Source organism: Coregonus clupeaformis, unplaced genomic scaffold (assembly GCF_020615455.1).
Source record: "Coregonus clupeaformis isolate EN_2021a unplaced genomic scaffold, ASM2061545v1 scaf0843, whole genome shotgun sequence".
NCBI classification, from domain to species: Eukaryota; Metazoa; Chordata; class Actinopteri; order Salmoniformes; family Salmonidae; genus Coregonus; species Coregonus clupeaformis.
The window spans coordinates 104,047-120,000 of record NW_025534298.1 but is presented as its reverse complement, the minus strand read 5'-3'; the positions used below and the strand labels follow the sequence as shown (position 1 = coordinate 120,000).

General features: G+C 47.4%; 1 protein-coding gene across 3 annotated transcripts in view; it reads right to left on the bottom strand.

Moving 5' to 3' along the window:
- The window catches only part of LOC121551622 (ubiquitin carboxyl-terminal hydrolase 7-like), a 73,879-nt gene that overhangs the window by 12,588 nt on the left and 45,337 nt on the right, over positions 1-15,954 (bottom strand). For 2 of the 3 annotated variants that reach the window (XM_045216892.1, XM_045216894.1), the window contains exons 19-27: positions 13,861-13,953; positions 12,604-12,671; positions 12,336-12,436; positions 10,809-10,962; positions 7,461-7,528; positions 6,985-7,093; positions 1,272-1,349; positions 184-284; positions 1-11 (exon numbers count right to left, since the gene is read on the bottom strand). The exon at positions 1-11 is cut by the window's left edge and continues 89 nt beyond it. In XM_045216892.1, the coding sequence (XP_045072827.1) occupies positions 1-11; positions 184-284; positions 1,272-1,349; positions 6,985-7,093; positions 7,461-7,528; positions 10,809-10,962; positions 12,336-12,436; positions 12,604-12,671; positions 13,861-13,953 (783 nt within the window). The remainder of the gene's footprint in view (positions 12-183; positions 285-1,271; positions 1,350-6,984; positions 7,094-7,460; positions 7,529-10,808; positions 10,963-12,335; positions 12,437-12,603; positions 12,672-13,860; positions 13,954-15,954) is intronic. The other variant, XM_045216893.1, reaches the window with a different exon arrangement.

The following is a 15,954-nucleotide window of genomic DNA, read 5'->3' as shown; positions in this document are numbered from 1 at the left end:
TCTCCAACAGCCTAGAGAGAGAGGGGGGAGGGAGGAGAGGTTAGAGGCAGGGTGGAGAAAAGTAGAGAACAGCAGCAGTCTTGTATAATAATAGCATTGAAGAACCACTGGATGTAATACAGGCCTGACCACCAGAGGGCAGCACTGTTGTGACACTGTCACTCACACCCCCTCTCTGCTTACCGGAGCTTCTCTGAGCCTTTGTCGGAGAGCTCCACAGCTTTTTTACATTCCTCCAGCAGGTCCCGGACACAGCCGTGTTTATCTGGGTAGAGAGTGATCTCCTGGAGGGAGAGAGGTAGTTATGAAAATCCTTTATTCACCATCACGGTCAAAGGTTTAAAAAAGCATGGAGAGATCAAATGTTTCATACGAGGTAACAGTACAGAATGTCACCTTTTATTTGAGGGTATTTCCACACATCTGTTTTTGAAATGAATGCACTTTATACATCTTGTCTCCCCATTTGAAGAAGTCATAAGTATTGGGTCAAATTCACTGTATTAAAGCAGTCAAAGTGTAGTATTTGGTCCCATATTCCTAGCACGCAACGACTACATCAAGCTTGTGACTACCAACTTGTTGGATGAATTTGCTGCTTGTTTTGGTGAAACATAAAAGAAAACAAAAGATCATGCCCCGACCCCCCCACCCCCTTAACCAATAACAGGGGAGCATTATGGGGGGTATGTTCTTTATTCATGATTTTGGGGGTATGAGTGATCATTATTATTCATGATTCATTCAGGACTATCCGTAACCATGGTAGCGTCCACATTAATGTAGAAGTGTTTCGAAACATATTCTATTGTTATTTACAATAAAAGTGACTCCAAAATGACACAATACATTATTTACTATTCAGTTACTATTGGGAAAACAAGTAGAACATTCATCCAACAAGTTGGTAGTCACAAGCTTTATGTAGTCATCGCGCGCTAGGAATATGGGACCAAATACTACACTTTGGACTATTTTAATACACCAAATACTACACTTTGGACTATTTTAATACACCAAATACTACACTTTGGACTATTTTAATACACCAAATACTTGACACCTTCAAATGGAGGGACTAGATACATAAAGAGCTTTAATTTCTAAACGGTAAAACAGATATGTATGAAAAATACCCTCAAATAAAAGGTGACATTCTGTTCTGTTGCCTCAGAAAACATTTGATCTCAAATTCAAAATGCTGGAGTACGAAGTCAACTTAAAAAGTATTCGCTTCACTGTCTATATAAATAGGGAGGGGAGAGTGTTACCTCCTCTCTGTACAGGCTGTTGAGCCATATGGACTTGAAGCTCCTCCTGTTCTCAAAGTCTGTGATCTTCATCTTCAACTGAGAGGAGAGACAACATTAACAGTCAGTACACACACACAGATACACACACACAATGTCAACCTTTGTCCTATCATGATTATGTACCCAGAAAACATTGTGATATGCCATCGCCCCCTATTGGACAACCCAATTTATTTTTCATTAATTTTTTATATAGTAAAAGATTACGCTAAAACAACAGTTGGGCTATAGCGCGAAATCGAATGCATCTGGATGAACCATGAGGAAAGATAATGTTGTTGACAGCCTGGGCGAATCATGAGGAAAGATAATGTTGTTGACAGCCTGGGCGAATCATGATGAAAGATCATGTTGTTGAAAACCTGGACGAATCATGACGAAAGATAATGTTGTTGAAAACCTGGACGAATCATGAGGAAAGATAACGTTGTTGACAGCCTGGGCAGAGGCTGAGTGCTGCCACATCTTTCTCTAATATCCCTTTCTGGTGGAGGAGCTTCAGCATGGAACAGGTGTGTGTGTGTGTGTGTGTGTGTGTGTGTGTGTGTGTGTGTGTGTGTGGCGCACTGTGATGGAGTAGTGTCTGTCTGATGAGGAACGGGCCATAAGCCATCAAGGAAATGCTTCTTTTGAAATCGATGAAAGCTGCTTTATTGCCCGTGTTGCGCTCGAGTTGCGTCACGTCCAGTGTCCAAGCTCAAGAATCGGCGAGGTTCAATTCTCGATGGCTGACGCACACATTCATTCCATCTTGTGAATTGAAATGAGAAATAAAGTTGATTTTGGTTGCATATGGCCCCCACCAGCCACCACCGGCTATGGCCCCCACCAGCCACCACTGGCTATGGCCTCCACCAGCCACCACCGGCTATGGCCTCCACCAGCCACCACCGGCTATGGCCTCCACCAGCCACCACCGGCTATGGCCTCCACCAGCCACCACCGGCTATGGCCTCCACCAGCCACCACCGGCTATGGCCCCCACCAGCCACCACCGGCTATGGCCCCCACCAGCCACCACCGGCTATGGCCCCCACCAGCCACCACCGGCTATGGCCTCCACCAGCCACCACCGGCTATGGCCTCCACCAGCCACCACCGGCTATGGCCCCCACCAGCCACCACCGGCTATGGCCCCCACCAGCCACCACCGGCTATGGCCCCCACCAGCCACCACCGGCTATGGCCCCCACCAGCCACCACCGGCTATGGCCTCCACCAGCCACCACCGGCTATGGCCTCCACCAGCCACCACCGGCTATGGCCTCCACCAGCCACCACCGGCTATGGCCTCCACCAGCCACCACCGGCTATGGCCTCCACCAGCCACCACCGGCTATGGCCTCCACCAGCCACCACCGGCTATGGCCTCCACCAGCCACCACTGGCTATGGCCTCCACCAGCCACCACCGGCTATGGCCTCCACCAGCCACCACTGGCTATGGCCTCCACCAGCCACCACTGGTTATTGTACTACAATTTCTGAAGTCAAGAAGCTACTACTACCAGCTAGGTTCACATTGTAAACAAAAGCAACTTGTGTAATTAGAGGACCATTGAGTCCAACCACTAGCAACAATTTCATGAGTACCTGCTGAAAACTCTCCCCTTTGCTCTCTCAAAACAACACACTGTGTAGCAGGTAAAACACCACATTAACACGATGCTGAGGAAGACTAGGCATCTACCACTATCAGATTAGAGCCATAAGGGAACTAGGCATCTACCACTATCAGATTAGAGCTATAAGGGAGACTAGGCATCTACCACTATCAGATTAGAGACATAAGGGAGACTAGGCATCTACCACTATCAGATTAGAGCTATAAAGGAGACTAGGCATCTACCACTATCAGATTAGAGCCATAAGGGAGACTAGGCATCTACCACTATCAGATTAGAGCTATAAGGGAACTAGGCATCTACCACTATCAGATTAGAGCCATAAGGGAGACTAGGCATCTACCACTATCAGATTAGAGCCATAAGGGAGACTAGGCATCTACCACTATCAGATTAGAGCTATAAGGGAACTAGGCATCTACCACTATCAGATTAGAGACATAAGGGAGACTAGGCATCTACCACTATCAGATTAGAGCTATAAAGGAGACTAGGCATCTACCACTATCAGATTAGAGCCATAAGGGAGACTAGGCATCTACCACTATCAGATTAGAGCTATAAAGGAGACTAGGCATCTACCACTATCAGATTAGAGCCATAAAGGAGACTAGGCATCTACCACTATCAGATTAGAGCTATAAGGGAACTAGGCATCTACCACTATCAGATTAGAGACATAAGGGAGACTAGGCATCTACCACTATCAGATTAGAGCTATAAGGGAGACTAGGCATCTACCACTATCAGATTAGAGCCATAAAGGAGACTAGGCATCTACCACTATCAGATTAGAGCTATAAGGGAACTAGGCATCTACCACTATCAGATTAGTGCATAAGGAAGACTAGGCATCTACCACTATCAGATTAGTGCATAAGGAAGACTAGGCATCTACCACTATCAGATTAGTGCATAAGGAAGACTAGGCATCTACCACTATCAGATTAGAGCTATAAAGGAGACTATGCATCTACCACTATCAGATTAGAGCATAAGGGAGACTAGGCATCTACCACTATCAGATTAGAGCCATAAGGGAGACTAGGCATCTACCACTATCAGATTAGGGCCATAAGGGAGACTAGGCATCTACCACTATCAGATTAGAGCCATAAGGGAGACTAGGCATCTACCACTATCAGATTAGAGCCATAAGGGAGACTAGGCATCTACCACTATCAGATTAGAGCATAAGGGAGACTAGGCATCTACCACTATCAGATTAGATATCTAAGGGAGACTAGGCATCTACCACTTTCAGATTAGAGCCATAAGGGAGACTAGGCATCTACCACTATCAGATTAGAGCATAAGGGAGACTAGGCATCTACCACTATCAGATTAGAGCCATAAGGGAGACTAGGCATCTACCACTATCAGATTAGAGCCATAAGGGAGACTAGGCATCTACCACTATCAGATTAGAGCCATAAGGGAGACTAGGCATCTACCACTATCAGATTAGAGCATAAGGGAGACTAGGCATCTACCACTATCAGATTAGAGCCATAAGGGAGACTAGGCATCTACCACTATCAGATTAGAGCATAAGGGAGACTAGGCATCTACCACTATCAGATTAGAGCATAAGGGAGACTAGGCATCTACCACTATCAGATTAGAGCATAAGGGAGACTAGGCATCTACCACTATCAGATTAGAGCCATAAGGGAGACTAGGCATCTACCACTATCAGATTAGAGCAGGGGTGTCAAAGTCAAATGGACGGAGGGCCAAATAAAAAATTTAGCTACAAGCCGAGGGCCGGACTGTTCGAATGTTCATTGAAAATTTTTTAAATGACGCATATAGTCTAGTGAACCTAATTGAACCTACTGAAAACCTAACAAATATATTCCAATATGATCAGATAAATAAAGCAATATTTTCTTATGGCTCTGTCAGTAATCTTTAATTTTCAACAGACACAAAAGACAAATTTCCTTTATATAAAAATCCCCATAACATGAACATTAAATGAAAGAAACCGGTATTCAAGGCACCATCAGTAGCCTATATTTTCTATTTTAGCAAAAGTGGGCTAAATTTACTTCAAAGAAAAAAACAATAATAGCAATTTTCTATCATCCACTCAACTGAAATATTTTAAAAATATAATTGGATTGAAATACAATAAAATAAAGTGCAAAAATCTATTAATCAAAAACAACACTTTGTTTAAGGAGAAGTAACATGCAGTGAAAACAAATATTAAACTTTAACTTTTAAACTTGAACTGAGTAAAAACTCTAAATATGTGATTGCACAGTAATGTTCACTTGTTTGAGGTTGAGGGTGATACTTGGTGGTGTCCCATCTTTTCCACAAGTTCATCAATGTTCGGGGTAAGGCTCTGAGCTGAGGAAATCCTCAGAATTGAGTGGAGGTGTTCAGCAGTAAGTCGACTTCTGTGTGATGTTTTGTTCAGGTTCATCAAAGAAAACAGTTGTTCACACAGGTATGTGCTGCCAAACATAGACAACGTTTGAGCAGCCTGGATGCGCAGCTGGGGCATTGTGTCGGGAGGAAACGTTTTTGATGAAATCCCCCTCCGTAAATGGCCGGGCTGATTTAGCGATCTCTTCTGCCAAAATAAAACTGGCCTTGACAGCAGCCTGGCCTTGTGATTTGGCTTTTTTGAACAGAGCCTGTCGAGATTTGAGGCCTCGTTTTAATTCCTCTGCCTTTTGTAGCCTTTGTTCCATGTCCATATTCTTGTTTTTGTCCGCGTGTTTCGTTTCATAATGTCGTCTCAGATTATACTCTTTCAGTACCGCCACACTTTCTCCACACAGAAGACACACAGGTTTTCCAGCTACCTCCGTGAACATATACTCCGACTCCCACCTTGTTTGAAACCCCCGGTTCTCAGTGTCCACCTTCCGTTTTGCCATTTTTGATGGGTATCTGAAAGTTAATTTTACTGTGATGCTGACGACTGCTGTGCCAATAAATATTGAAATGAAGCAGCCTACTGCTCGGTGCGTCACCGTTGCATTGTGGGAAATGTAGTATTGGTGCGTGTAAAAGATCTGCGGGCTGCCGGCTTGCTGCGGTCTGCGGGCCGGTTCTAATAATAAATCAAGATCATCCCAGGGGCCGTAAAAAACCTTCTCGCGGGCCGGATGTGGCCCGCGGGCCTTGACTCTGACATATGTGGATTAGAGCATAAGGGAGACATCTACTACCAGATTAGTATGGTGGCAATGTAGCCTGTTTTTGGTCCACCCACTTCTGAAATCACCATTACCCACTAATTAAGTTGTCAATTTTGCAGATTCAGTTTGAGCAAGTAACGTATCAATATTTATCGTTTTCAAATTAGCCATGACATAGCCAATGAATATACGGCACTCCTTAGGATTCCACCCCGATGGTTTAGACCGGTTGGAAGTTAATGGAGAGATCTTCTCCTCTCATGTCGGCCACGCAGTGCGCCTAGCAAAAGTGATTTGTTCTGAAATTATCAACTTTACCCTGTATATAAAAAAAATGACCGTATACACTGATTGTTTAAAGTAAAACTAGCAAAAACTATTGCTGATGGTGACCCTGAACAATCTAAATGAAATGTATTGTAGGCCCCGTTCAGCAGGCATATCCAGATGAGAGATGCGTCTCCGGTAGTTCACACCATGTTCAACAGCACGCAGATCACAATAACCTAGCAAATTACATAGGTTGGCACTCAACTAATAAAACCTCATATCATACAAGCCATTTTAGCATTTGAATGCTGAAGGTGTGCAACATCAGGAACAGACCACCTACCTCTCATTGGTCAGCGTGTGAAGCTGGGCTCAGTGCTCAGTTTGACTAGGCTACCTCTCACTGGTCAGCGTGTGAAGCTGGGCTCAGTGCTCAGTTTGACTAGGCTACCTCTCATTGGTCAGCGTGTGAAGCTGGGCTCAGTGCTCAGTTTGACTAGGCTACCTCTCATTGGTCAGCGTGTGAAGCTGGGCTCAACCATCCGCTGTCACCATCGATGATGACTGTCAATCATATCACCCAACCCTACAGGTACACACACACACACACACACACCTGTTGGTAGTATAGTTTCTTGGGCTGACGTGGTTTGAAGAACTGCAGCAGATCTCGGAGAGTTCCTTCATAGTTGTGTCTGAGAGGATTCCCAGGTCCGTCTCTGTACCTGCCCAGAGAGGACAGGAGAGGGGGAGGAGGGGGAGGAGGGGAAGGAGGGAGGAGAGAGGAGGAGGAGGGGAAGGAGAGAGGAGAGAGGAGAGGGGGAGGAGGGGAAGGAGGAGAGAGGAGAGGGGGAGGAGGGGAAGGAGGAGAGAGGAGAGAGGAGGAGGAGGGGAAGGAGAGAGGAGAAGGAGGAGAGAGGAGGAGGGAGGGACGAGAGAGGGGGACAGGGGGAGGAGGAGGAGAGACAGAGGGGGACAGGTTACTCAACAAGTCAACTTGGTGCTTCAAAGGTTTATACTTGTACTGACTCAGTCTGGCACAGGTGAAACAGGAGTGTGCGTCCGTCCATGTGTGTGTGTCCGTAGTCCTACCCCTGGGATTTGAAGAACTGAAGGAGCATGGGATCTGTGTTCAACCTCTGAGCCACCGTCTTCGCCACCTAACAGACAGACACAATAAAGAGAATATCCAGTTCTGTTGGATACTTTATAGCCAGTAGTTGACTCAGTCTGGCCACCTGACAGACAGACACATTAAAGAGATTCTCCAGTACTGTTGGATACTTTATAGCAGGGGTGTCAAACGTACGGCCCGCGGGCCGGATCAGGCCCGCAAACGGGTTTAATCCGGCCCGCGAGATGATTTAAAAAAAAAAAAAAATTTTTTTTTTTTTTTTGTAAAGTATAAAAATGCGCTGCAATTTTTCAATAAAAAAACTGCTGTTCCAATTGCGTCCACTGGATGGCACAATAGCAATTGTGTTAAGCAAGCAAACTGTTTATACCGGGGCAGAGCAAGTAGGTCAAGCACGTGCAGCCAATGAGCTACTTTGTTTTGCCCGTGATATTAATTACGGCTTCTACTTTTAACATTATGTGCTTTGGCACCCTCATTGCCCCAATATGTCTCTGTCAAAAAAGAGAAAAGTGGACGCAGAGTGCAGAGTGTTCCAAGAAAAATGGTCATCCTATTTATTCACGGAATTGAATGGGAAAGCTGTATGTTTGGTGTGTTCAGAGCATGTTGCAGTGCTGAAAGAATATAACCTTCGTCGCCACTATGTGAGTCTTCATGCCGACAAATATGACAACTTTCAAGGACAGCGGAGATGAGAGAAGGTGAATGAACTGTTGGCAGGTCTGAAGAAACAGCAGTCTGTGTTTACTCACAGCCGAGACATCAGTGACGCTGCAGTGAAAGCTAGCTACCTCATTGCTAATGAAATCGCAGTGGCTTCAAAACCATTTAGTGAGGGTGAATTTGTAAAAACATGCATGATGAAGGCAGCGGAGATTGTGTGCCCTGAAAGCGGCAGGCTTTTGCAAATATCAGCCTGACAAGAAACACAGTTGCAGACAGGATTTCCGATCTTTCAGTGGATTTGGACAGCCAGTTGAAGCAAAAAGTAAAGTCATTTATTGCGTTTTCGGTTGCAATTGATGAAAGCACGGACATTACAGATGTTGCACAACTGGCCATTTTCATCCGCGGAGTTGATGACACATTGACTGTCACCGAGGAGTTCGTGGAGTTGGTGCCGATGACAGATACAACGACAGCAGCTGATATTTTTACCGCACTCGTCGGCGTGCTGGACAGGGTCGGAGTGGACTGGTCCCGCGCTGTCAGCCTGGCTACAGATGGTGCGCCCTCAATGATCAGGAAAAAAGCAGGCGTTGTGACAAAGTTCAGAGAGAAAGTGCAATCTGCAAATGGAGGACGTGATTTTTTGACTTTTCACTGTATTTTGCACCAGGAGGCTTTGTGTTGCAAGTCATTAAAGATGGATAACGTCATGAAGGTGGTCATCCAAACTGTTAATTTCATCCGATCCAGAAGCCTGAATCACCGTCAGTTTGACAGCCTTCTCAGAGAGAAAGACCACATTTATGGCCTGCCGTACCACACTGAGGTAAGATGGTTAAGCCGAGGTGCTGTGCTGAGGCGTTTCTTTGATTTACGAGAAGAAATTGAACAGTTCATGGAAGAAAAGGGCAAACCAGTGTTAGAATTTCATTCCGCAGAATGGATGCAGGACCTTGCATTTATGGTGGATGTTACAGAGCACCTGAATAACTTGAACAAACAGCTGCAAGGGCGCAACAAAGTTGTCACGCAGTATTATGACAGCATACGTTCTTTCAAGTTGAAGCTGTCATTGTGGGAGACGCAACTTGCCGGTGGTGATGCAGCTCACTTCCCCTGTCTGAAAAATGTGTGCGCGACCCAACATGTGGCAGACATGAAGCGGTTCAAAGATAAAATAACGGGACTGTTATGGGAGTTTGAGCAACGCTTTCAGATTTATGTTTATGTTTTTATGTTGATGTGCTATTGTTTTTAATTGATTTTATTTGTATATTTAACCTATTCTTGACTCTGTGGTTCTTGCACTTGTTTGGGGAACAGGATTTCATTATTTTTATCTACATTTCTGCCTGAGAAATTACACCCTGATATAGTTCTGTGATCTGTGAAACAGTTCTGTTAATCACTGAGGCATTGTGTGTTTTTTGTCCTCAGAACTTTCAAATAACTTGAGGTGTTTTATGATTAATAGTGATGTTGTGCTTTTGGACACTGTCCTCAGGCTCCAGCTTTATGTTTATATGTTTTTATGTTGATGTGCTATTGTTTTTAATTTATTTGTATATTTAACCTATTCTTGACTCTGTGGTTCTTGCACTTGATTGGGGAACAGGATTTCATTATTTTTATCTACATTTCTGCCTGAGAAATGACACCCTGATATAGTTCTGTGATCTGTGAAACAGTTCTGTTAATCACTGAGGCATTGTGTGTTTGTGTGTTCTTTTTCTTTAGAATTTTCAAATAAACTTGACGTGTTTTATGATTAATAGTGATGTTGTGCTTGCACTATTTTGGACACACTGTCCTCAGGCTCCAGCTTTATGTTGTATGTTGATCGTATTAAAACAAAGAAAACAATCTGAAGTTGTTGTTTTTAAGTTATATTTACCATGATTTTTCCAGTCCGGCCCACTTGGGAATAGATTTTCCTCCATGTGGCCCCTGAGCTAAAATGAGTTTGACACCCCTGCTTTATAGCCAGTAGTTGACTCAGTCTGGCCACCTGACAGACAGACACATTAAAGAGATTCTCCAGTACTGTTGGATACTTTATAGCCAGTAGTTGACTCAGTCTGGCCACCTAACAGACAGACACATTAAAGAGATTCTCCAGTACTGTTGGATACTTTATAGCCAGTAGTTCTGAAAGTAGCATCCAGAAGTGGTCCCCGAAAACTACGTCACTACGTGCACCACGTCATTGCACTCTCTATCGCTACTGTGTCCACTGAGCCCGCCCTGCAACCGCGTCGGATAACACTGGGCTGGCCTCTTGCTAGCTGTCACTCAAATGTGAGGGGCTGAAGCTCATTGGCAAGAACTCAAATTACTAGGGAACTGGCCCATGGGGTGGTAGGGAATATGGTGTGGCACAGCTTCAAGAAAACTTTCAAACTAGGGATTTTGTGCCTAATTGAGGTAAGGCAGTAATTCTGCTCATAGATATGCATGTATGAACTACACATTGACACATCCAGTCCAAAGCAGGAGGTAGAAAAATACTTAGACGCCAAAGTACCAGAGCATGTCTTTAACTCACACTAGCTTTGTTGAACAATACCCAAATGTTGAAGGAACAGTCACGGGTAAACTAACGCAGACACAAGATTGTGCGACCTCTTGCTGACCTGGAAGTAGTTCATCCTGTTGGAGAGTGTGACGACGAAGCCGGGGTCGTTGTGGATGGTCTTGTCACAGAAGATGACGTCCACTCTGTGGTAGAGGTCTCGAAAGTAGTCTTTGGCTGTAGGCAGCTCACTGCTGTCGTTCTCTGGGTCGTCTCTGCAGGGAGGGGGGGAGGGAGGGAGGGAGGGAGACACAAACAGACAGACATGAGCTGGGAGAGGCTCGTCAATACGGTACGGAATTCTCCAAACACAATTGATGGGTGGGACGAGCATTACATTTTCTACAACAGGGCTCTCCAACCCTGTTCCTGGAGAGATATCCTCCTGTAGGTTTTAACTCCAACCCTGTTCCTGGAGAGATATCCTCCTGTAGGTTTTAACTCCAACCCTGTTCCTGGAGAGATATCCTCCTGTAGGTTTTAACTCCAACCCTGTTCTTGGAGAGATATCCTCCTGTAGGTTTTAACTCCAACCCTGTTCCTGGAGAGATATCCTCCTGTAGGTTTTAACTCCAACCCTGTTCTTGGAGAGATATCCTCCTGTAGGTTTTAACTCCAACCCTGTTCCTGGAGAGATATCCTCCTGTAGGTTTTAACTCCAACCCTGTTCTTGGAGAGATATCCTCCTGTAGGTTTTAACTCCAACCCTGTTCTTGGAGAGATATCCTCCTGTAGGTTTTAACTCCAACCCTGTTCTTGGAGAGATATCCTCCTGTAGGTTTTAACTCCAACCCTGTTCCTGGAGAGATATCCTCCTGTAGGTTTGAACTCCATCCCTGTTCCTGAAGCGCTATCTACCCTCCTGTAGGTTTTCGTTAGATTCCCGGGACCACCCTTACGTAAAACATTTATGCACGCGTGACTAAGTGGCTTCGGATAAAAGTGTCTGATAAATGGCATCATCGTCAAGCCTTTTGATTCATGTGTGGGTTAGTGCTCTAAGGGGTTAGTGCTCTAAGGGGTTAGTGCTCTAAGGGGTTGGTGCTCTAAGGGGCTGGTAGTCTAAGGGGTTGGTGCTCTAAGGGGTTAGTGCTCTAAGGGGTTAGTGCTCTAAGGGGTTAGTGCTCTAAGGGGTTGGTGCTCTAAGGGGTTGGTGCTCTAAGGGGTTGGTGCTCTAAGGGGTTAGTGCTCTAAGGGGTTGGTGCTCTAAGGGGTTAGTGCTCTAAGGGGTTAGTGCTCTAAGGGGTTAGTGCTCTAAGGGGTTAGTGCTCTAAGGGGTTAGTGCTCTAAGGGGCTGGTAGTCTAAGGGGTTAGTGCTCTAAGGGGTTAGTGCTCTAAGGGGTTGGTGCTCTAAGGGGTTGGTGCTCTAAGGGGTTAGTGCTCTAAGGGGTTAGTGCTCTAAGGGGTTAGTGCTCTAAGGGGTTAGTGCTCTAAGGGGTTAGTGCTCTAAGGGGTTAGTGCTCTAAGGGGCTGGTAGTCTAAGGGGTTAGTGCTCTAAGGGGTTAGTGCTCTAAGGGGTTGGTGCTCTAAGGGGTTAGTGCTCTAAGGGGTTAGTGCTCTAAGGGGTTGGCATGTTGGATTAACTTACTTCTGGAAGACTATGATATCTCCGTCCATGAGTTCGTCCAGGGCCTTGTCCAGTGACACGTCGTAGTCCTGTATCCGCTCTGTTAAATTAGGCTTCACTTCCTGGAACACAGACACATGGGAGATAGAGGATGTTAGACCTGTGTGTGTGTGTGGATAAGTGTTAGACCTGTGTGTGTGTGGATAAGTGTTAAGACCTGTGTGTGTGTGGATAAGTGTTAAGACCTGTGTGTGTGTGTGTGTGTGTGTGTGTGTGTGTGTGTTCTCACCTCATAGAGGATAAGGTTAGTCTCCTGTTGAAACCCTGCTCTCTCACACATGACGGGCAACAGGTCTCCTGGTAGAGAAAACAGCATACATTTAACACTGCTTTACATACACACCCCATTTCAACACTCTGATGCTACTCCACATGCACCACAGGGTTCTCCCCAGGAGGAGGTGCTGAGTAAGGAGGGGAGGCCTGGCGGGACCCCTTTAGGAATCACATTAACCCCCCTAACTGCCATTTCCTGCAATCTAGAGCCTTAAATGATAACAAAAGTAATTACATAGTGGCGCAACCAGTCCACAAGGTGGCACAGCACCCCACTTATGTATCGTTAGTGGAGGACCCTGTACCATTCAGCCCAGACACAGGAGGGTCCTGACGTATTGTTAGGGGAGGACCCTGCACCATTCAGCCCAGACACAGGAGGGTCCTGACGTATTGTTAGGGGAGGACCCTGCACCATTCAGCCCAGACACAGGAGGGTCCTGACGTATTGTTAGGGAGGACCCTGCACCATTCAGCCCAGACACAGGAGGGTCCTGACGTATTGTTAGGGGAGGACCCTGCACCATTCAGCCCAGACACAGGAGGGTCCTGACGTATTGTTAGGGGAGGACCCTGCACCATTCAGCCCAGACACAGGAGGGTCCTGACGTATTGTTAGGGGAGGACCCTGCACCATTCAGCCCAGACACAGGAGGGTCCTGACGTATTGTTAGGGGAGGACCCTGCACCATTCAGCCCAGACACAGGAGGGTCCTGACGTATTGTTAGGGGAGGACCCTGCACCATTCAGCCCAGACACAGGAGGGTCCTGACGTATTGTTAGGGGAGGACCCTGCACCATTCAGCCCAGACACAGGAGGGTCCTGACGTATTGTTAGGGGAGGACCCTGCACCATTCAGCCCAGACACAGGAGGGTCCTGACGTATTGTTAGGGGAGGACCCTGCACCATTCAGCCCAGACACAGGAGGGTCCTGACGTATTGTTAGGGGAGGACCCTGTACCATTCAGCCCAGACACAGGAGGGTCCTGACGTATTGTTAGGGGAGGACCCTGCACCATTCAGCCCAGACACAGGAGGGTCCTGACGTATTGTTAGGGGAGGACCCTGTACCATTCAGCCCAGACACAGGAGGGTCCTGACGTATTGTTAGGGGAGGACCCTGCACCATTCAGCCCAGACACAGGAGGGTCCTGACGTATTGTTAGGGGAGGACCCTGTACAATTCAGCCCAGACACAGGTACTTACGTATTTTACAGGAGATAGCTGTGTAGATATGTCCACAATAATTTAAGCTTCTGCTTTTTGGATCATACATCTTCAAGAACAACATGACGTCGTCTGAAAGAGAAGAGTGAGATGGAGGATGATCATTAAAAAGGACTATCTATATTTACTTGACCATAGATACGTGAAAAAAACATTTACATTTCTTTCACACGACTTGTGATTTCATCTACAAAAGCAAAACGTCTTTAACTAGCTGCTTGTACCCCAGTCAGAGGGAGGAGTTAACCCCCAGTCAGAGGGAGGAGTTAACCCCCAGTCAGAGGGAGGAGTTAGCCCCCAGTCAGAGGGAGGTGTTAGCCCCCAGTCAGAGGGAGGAGTTAACCCCCAGTCAGAGGGAGGAGTTAGCCCCCAGTCAGAGGGAGGAGTTAGCCCCCAGTCAGAGGGAGGAGTTAGCCCCCAGTCAGAGGGAGGAGTTAACCCCCAGTCAGAGGGAGGAGTTAACCCCCAGTCAGAGGGAGGAGTTAACCCCCAGTCAGAGGGAGTTAACCCCCAGTCAGAGGGAGGAGTTAACCCCCAGTCAGAGGGAGGAGTTAACCCCCAGTCAGAGGGAGGAGTTAACCCCCAGTCAGAGGGAGGAGTTAACCCCCAGTCAGAGGGAGTTAACCCCCAGTCAGAGGGAGTTAACCCCCAGTCAGAGGGAGTTAACCCCCAGTCAGAGGGAGTTGTTAACCCCCAGTCAGAGGGAGTTAACCCCCAGTCAGAGGGAGGAGTTAACCCCCAGTCAGAGGGAGTTAACCCCCAGTCAGAGGGAGGAGTTAACCCCCAGTCAGAGGGAGGAGTTAACCCCCAGTCAGAGGGAGGAGTTAACCCCCAGTCAGAGGGAGTTAACCCCCAGTCAGAGGGAGTTAACCCCCAGTCAGAGGGAGTTAACCCCCAGTCAGAGGGAGTTAACCCCCAGTCAGAGGGAGTTAACCCCCAGTCAGAGGGAGTTAACCCCCAGTCAGAGGGAGTTAACCCCCAGTCAGAGGGAGTTAACCCCCAGTCAGAGGGAGTTAACCCCCAGTCAGAGGGAGTTAACCCCCCAGTCAGAGGGAGTTAACCCCCAGTCAGAGGGAGTTAACCCCCAGTCAGAGGGAGTTAACCCCCAGTCAGAGGGAGGAGTTAACCCCCAGTCAGAGGGAGGAGTTAACCCCCAGTCAGAGGGAGTTAACCCCCAGTCAGAGGGAGTTAACAGCCCCCAGTCAGAGGGAGTTAACAGCCCCCAGTCAGAGGGAGTTAACCCCCAGTCAGAGGGAGTTAACCCCCAGTCAGAGGGAGTTAACCCCCAGTCAGAGGGAGTTAACCCCCAGTCAGAGGGAGTTAACCCCCAGTCAGAGGGGAGTTAGCCCCCAGTCAGAGGGAGTTAACCCCCAGTCAGAGGGAGTTAACCCCCAGTCAGAGGGAGTTAACCCCCAGTCAGAGGGAGTTAACCCCCAGTCAGAGGGAGTTAACCCCCAGTCAGAGGGAGTTAACCCCCAGTCAGAGGGAGTTAACCCCCAGTCAGAGGGAGTTAACCCCCAGTCAGAGGGAGTTAACCCCCAGTCAGAGGGAGTTAACCCCCAGTCAGAGGGAGTTAACCCCCAGTCAGAGGGAGTTAACCCCCAGTCAGAGGGAGTTAACCCCCAGTCAGAGGGAGTTAACCCCCAGTCAGAGGGAGTTAACCCCCAGTCAGAGGGAGTTAACCCCCCAGTCAGAGGGAGTTAACCCCCAGTCAGAGGGAGTTAACCCCCAGTCAGAGGGAGTTAACCCCCAGTCAGAGGGAGTTAACCCCCAGTCAGAGGGAGTTAACCCCCAGTCAGAGGGAGTTAACCCCCAGTCAGAGGGAGTTAACCCCCAGTCAGAGGGAGTTAACCCCCAGTCAGAGGGAGTTAACCCCCAGTCAGAGGGAGTTAACCCCCAGTCAGAGGGAGTTAACCCCCAGTCAGAGGGAGTTAGCCCCCAGTCAGAGGGAGTTAGCCCCCAGTCAGAGGGAGTTAGCCCCCAGTCAGAGGGAGTTAACCCCCAGTCAGAGGGAGTTAACCCCCAGTCAGAGGGAGTTAACCCCCAGTCAGAGGGAGTTAGCCCCCAGTCAGA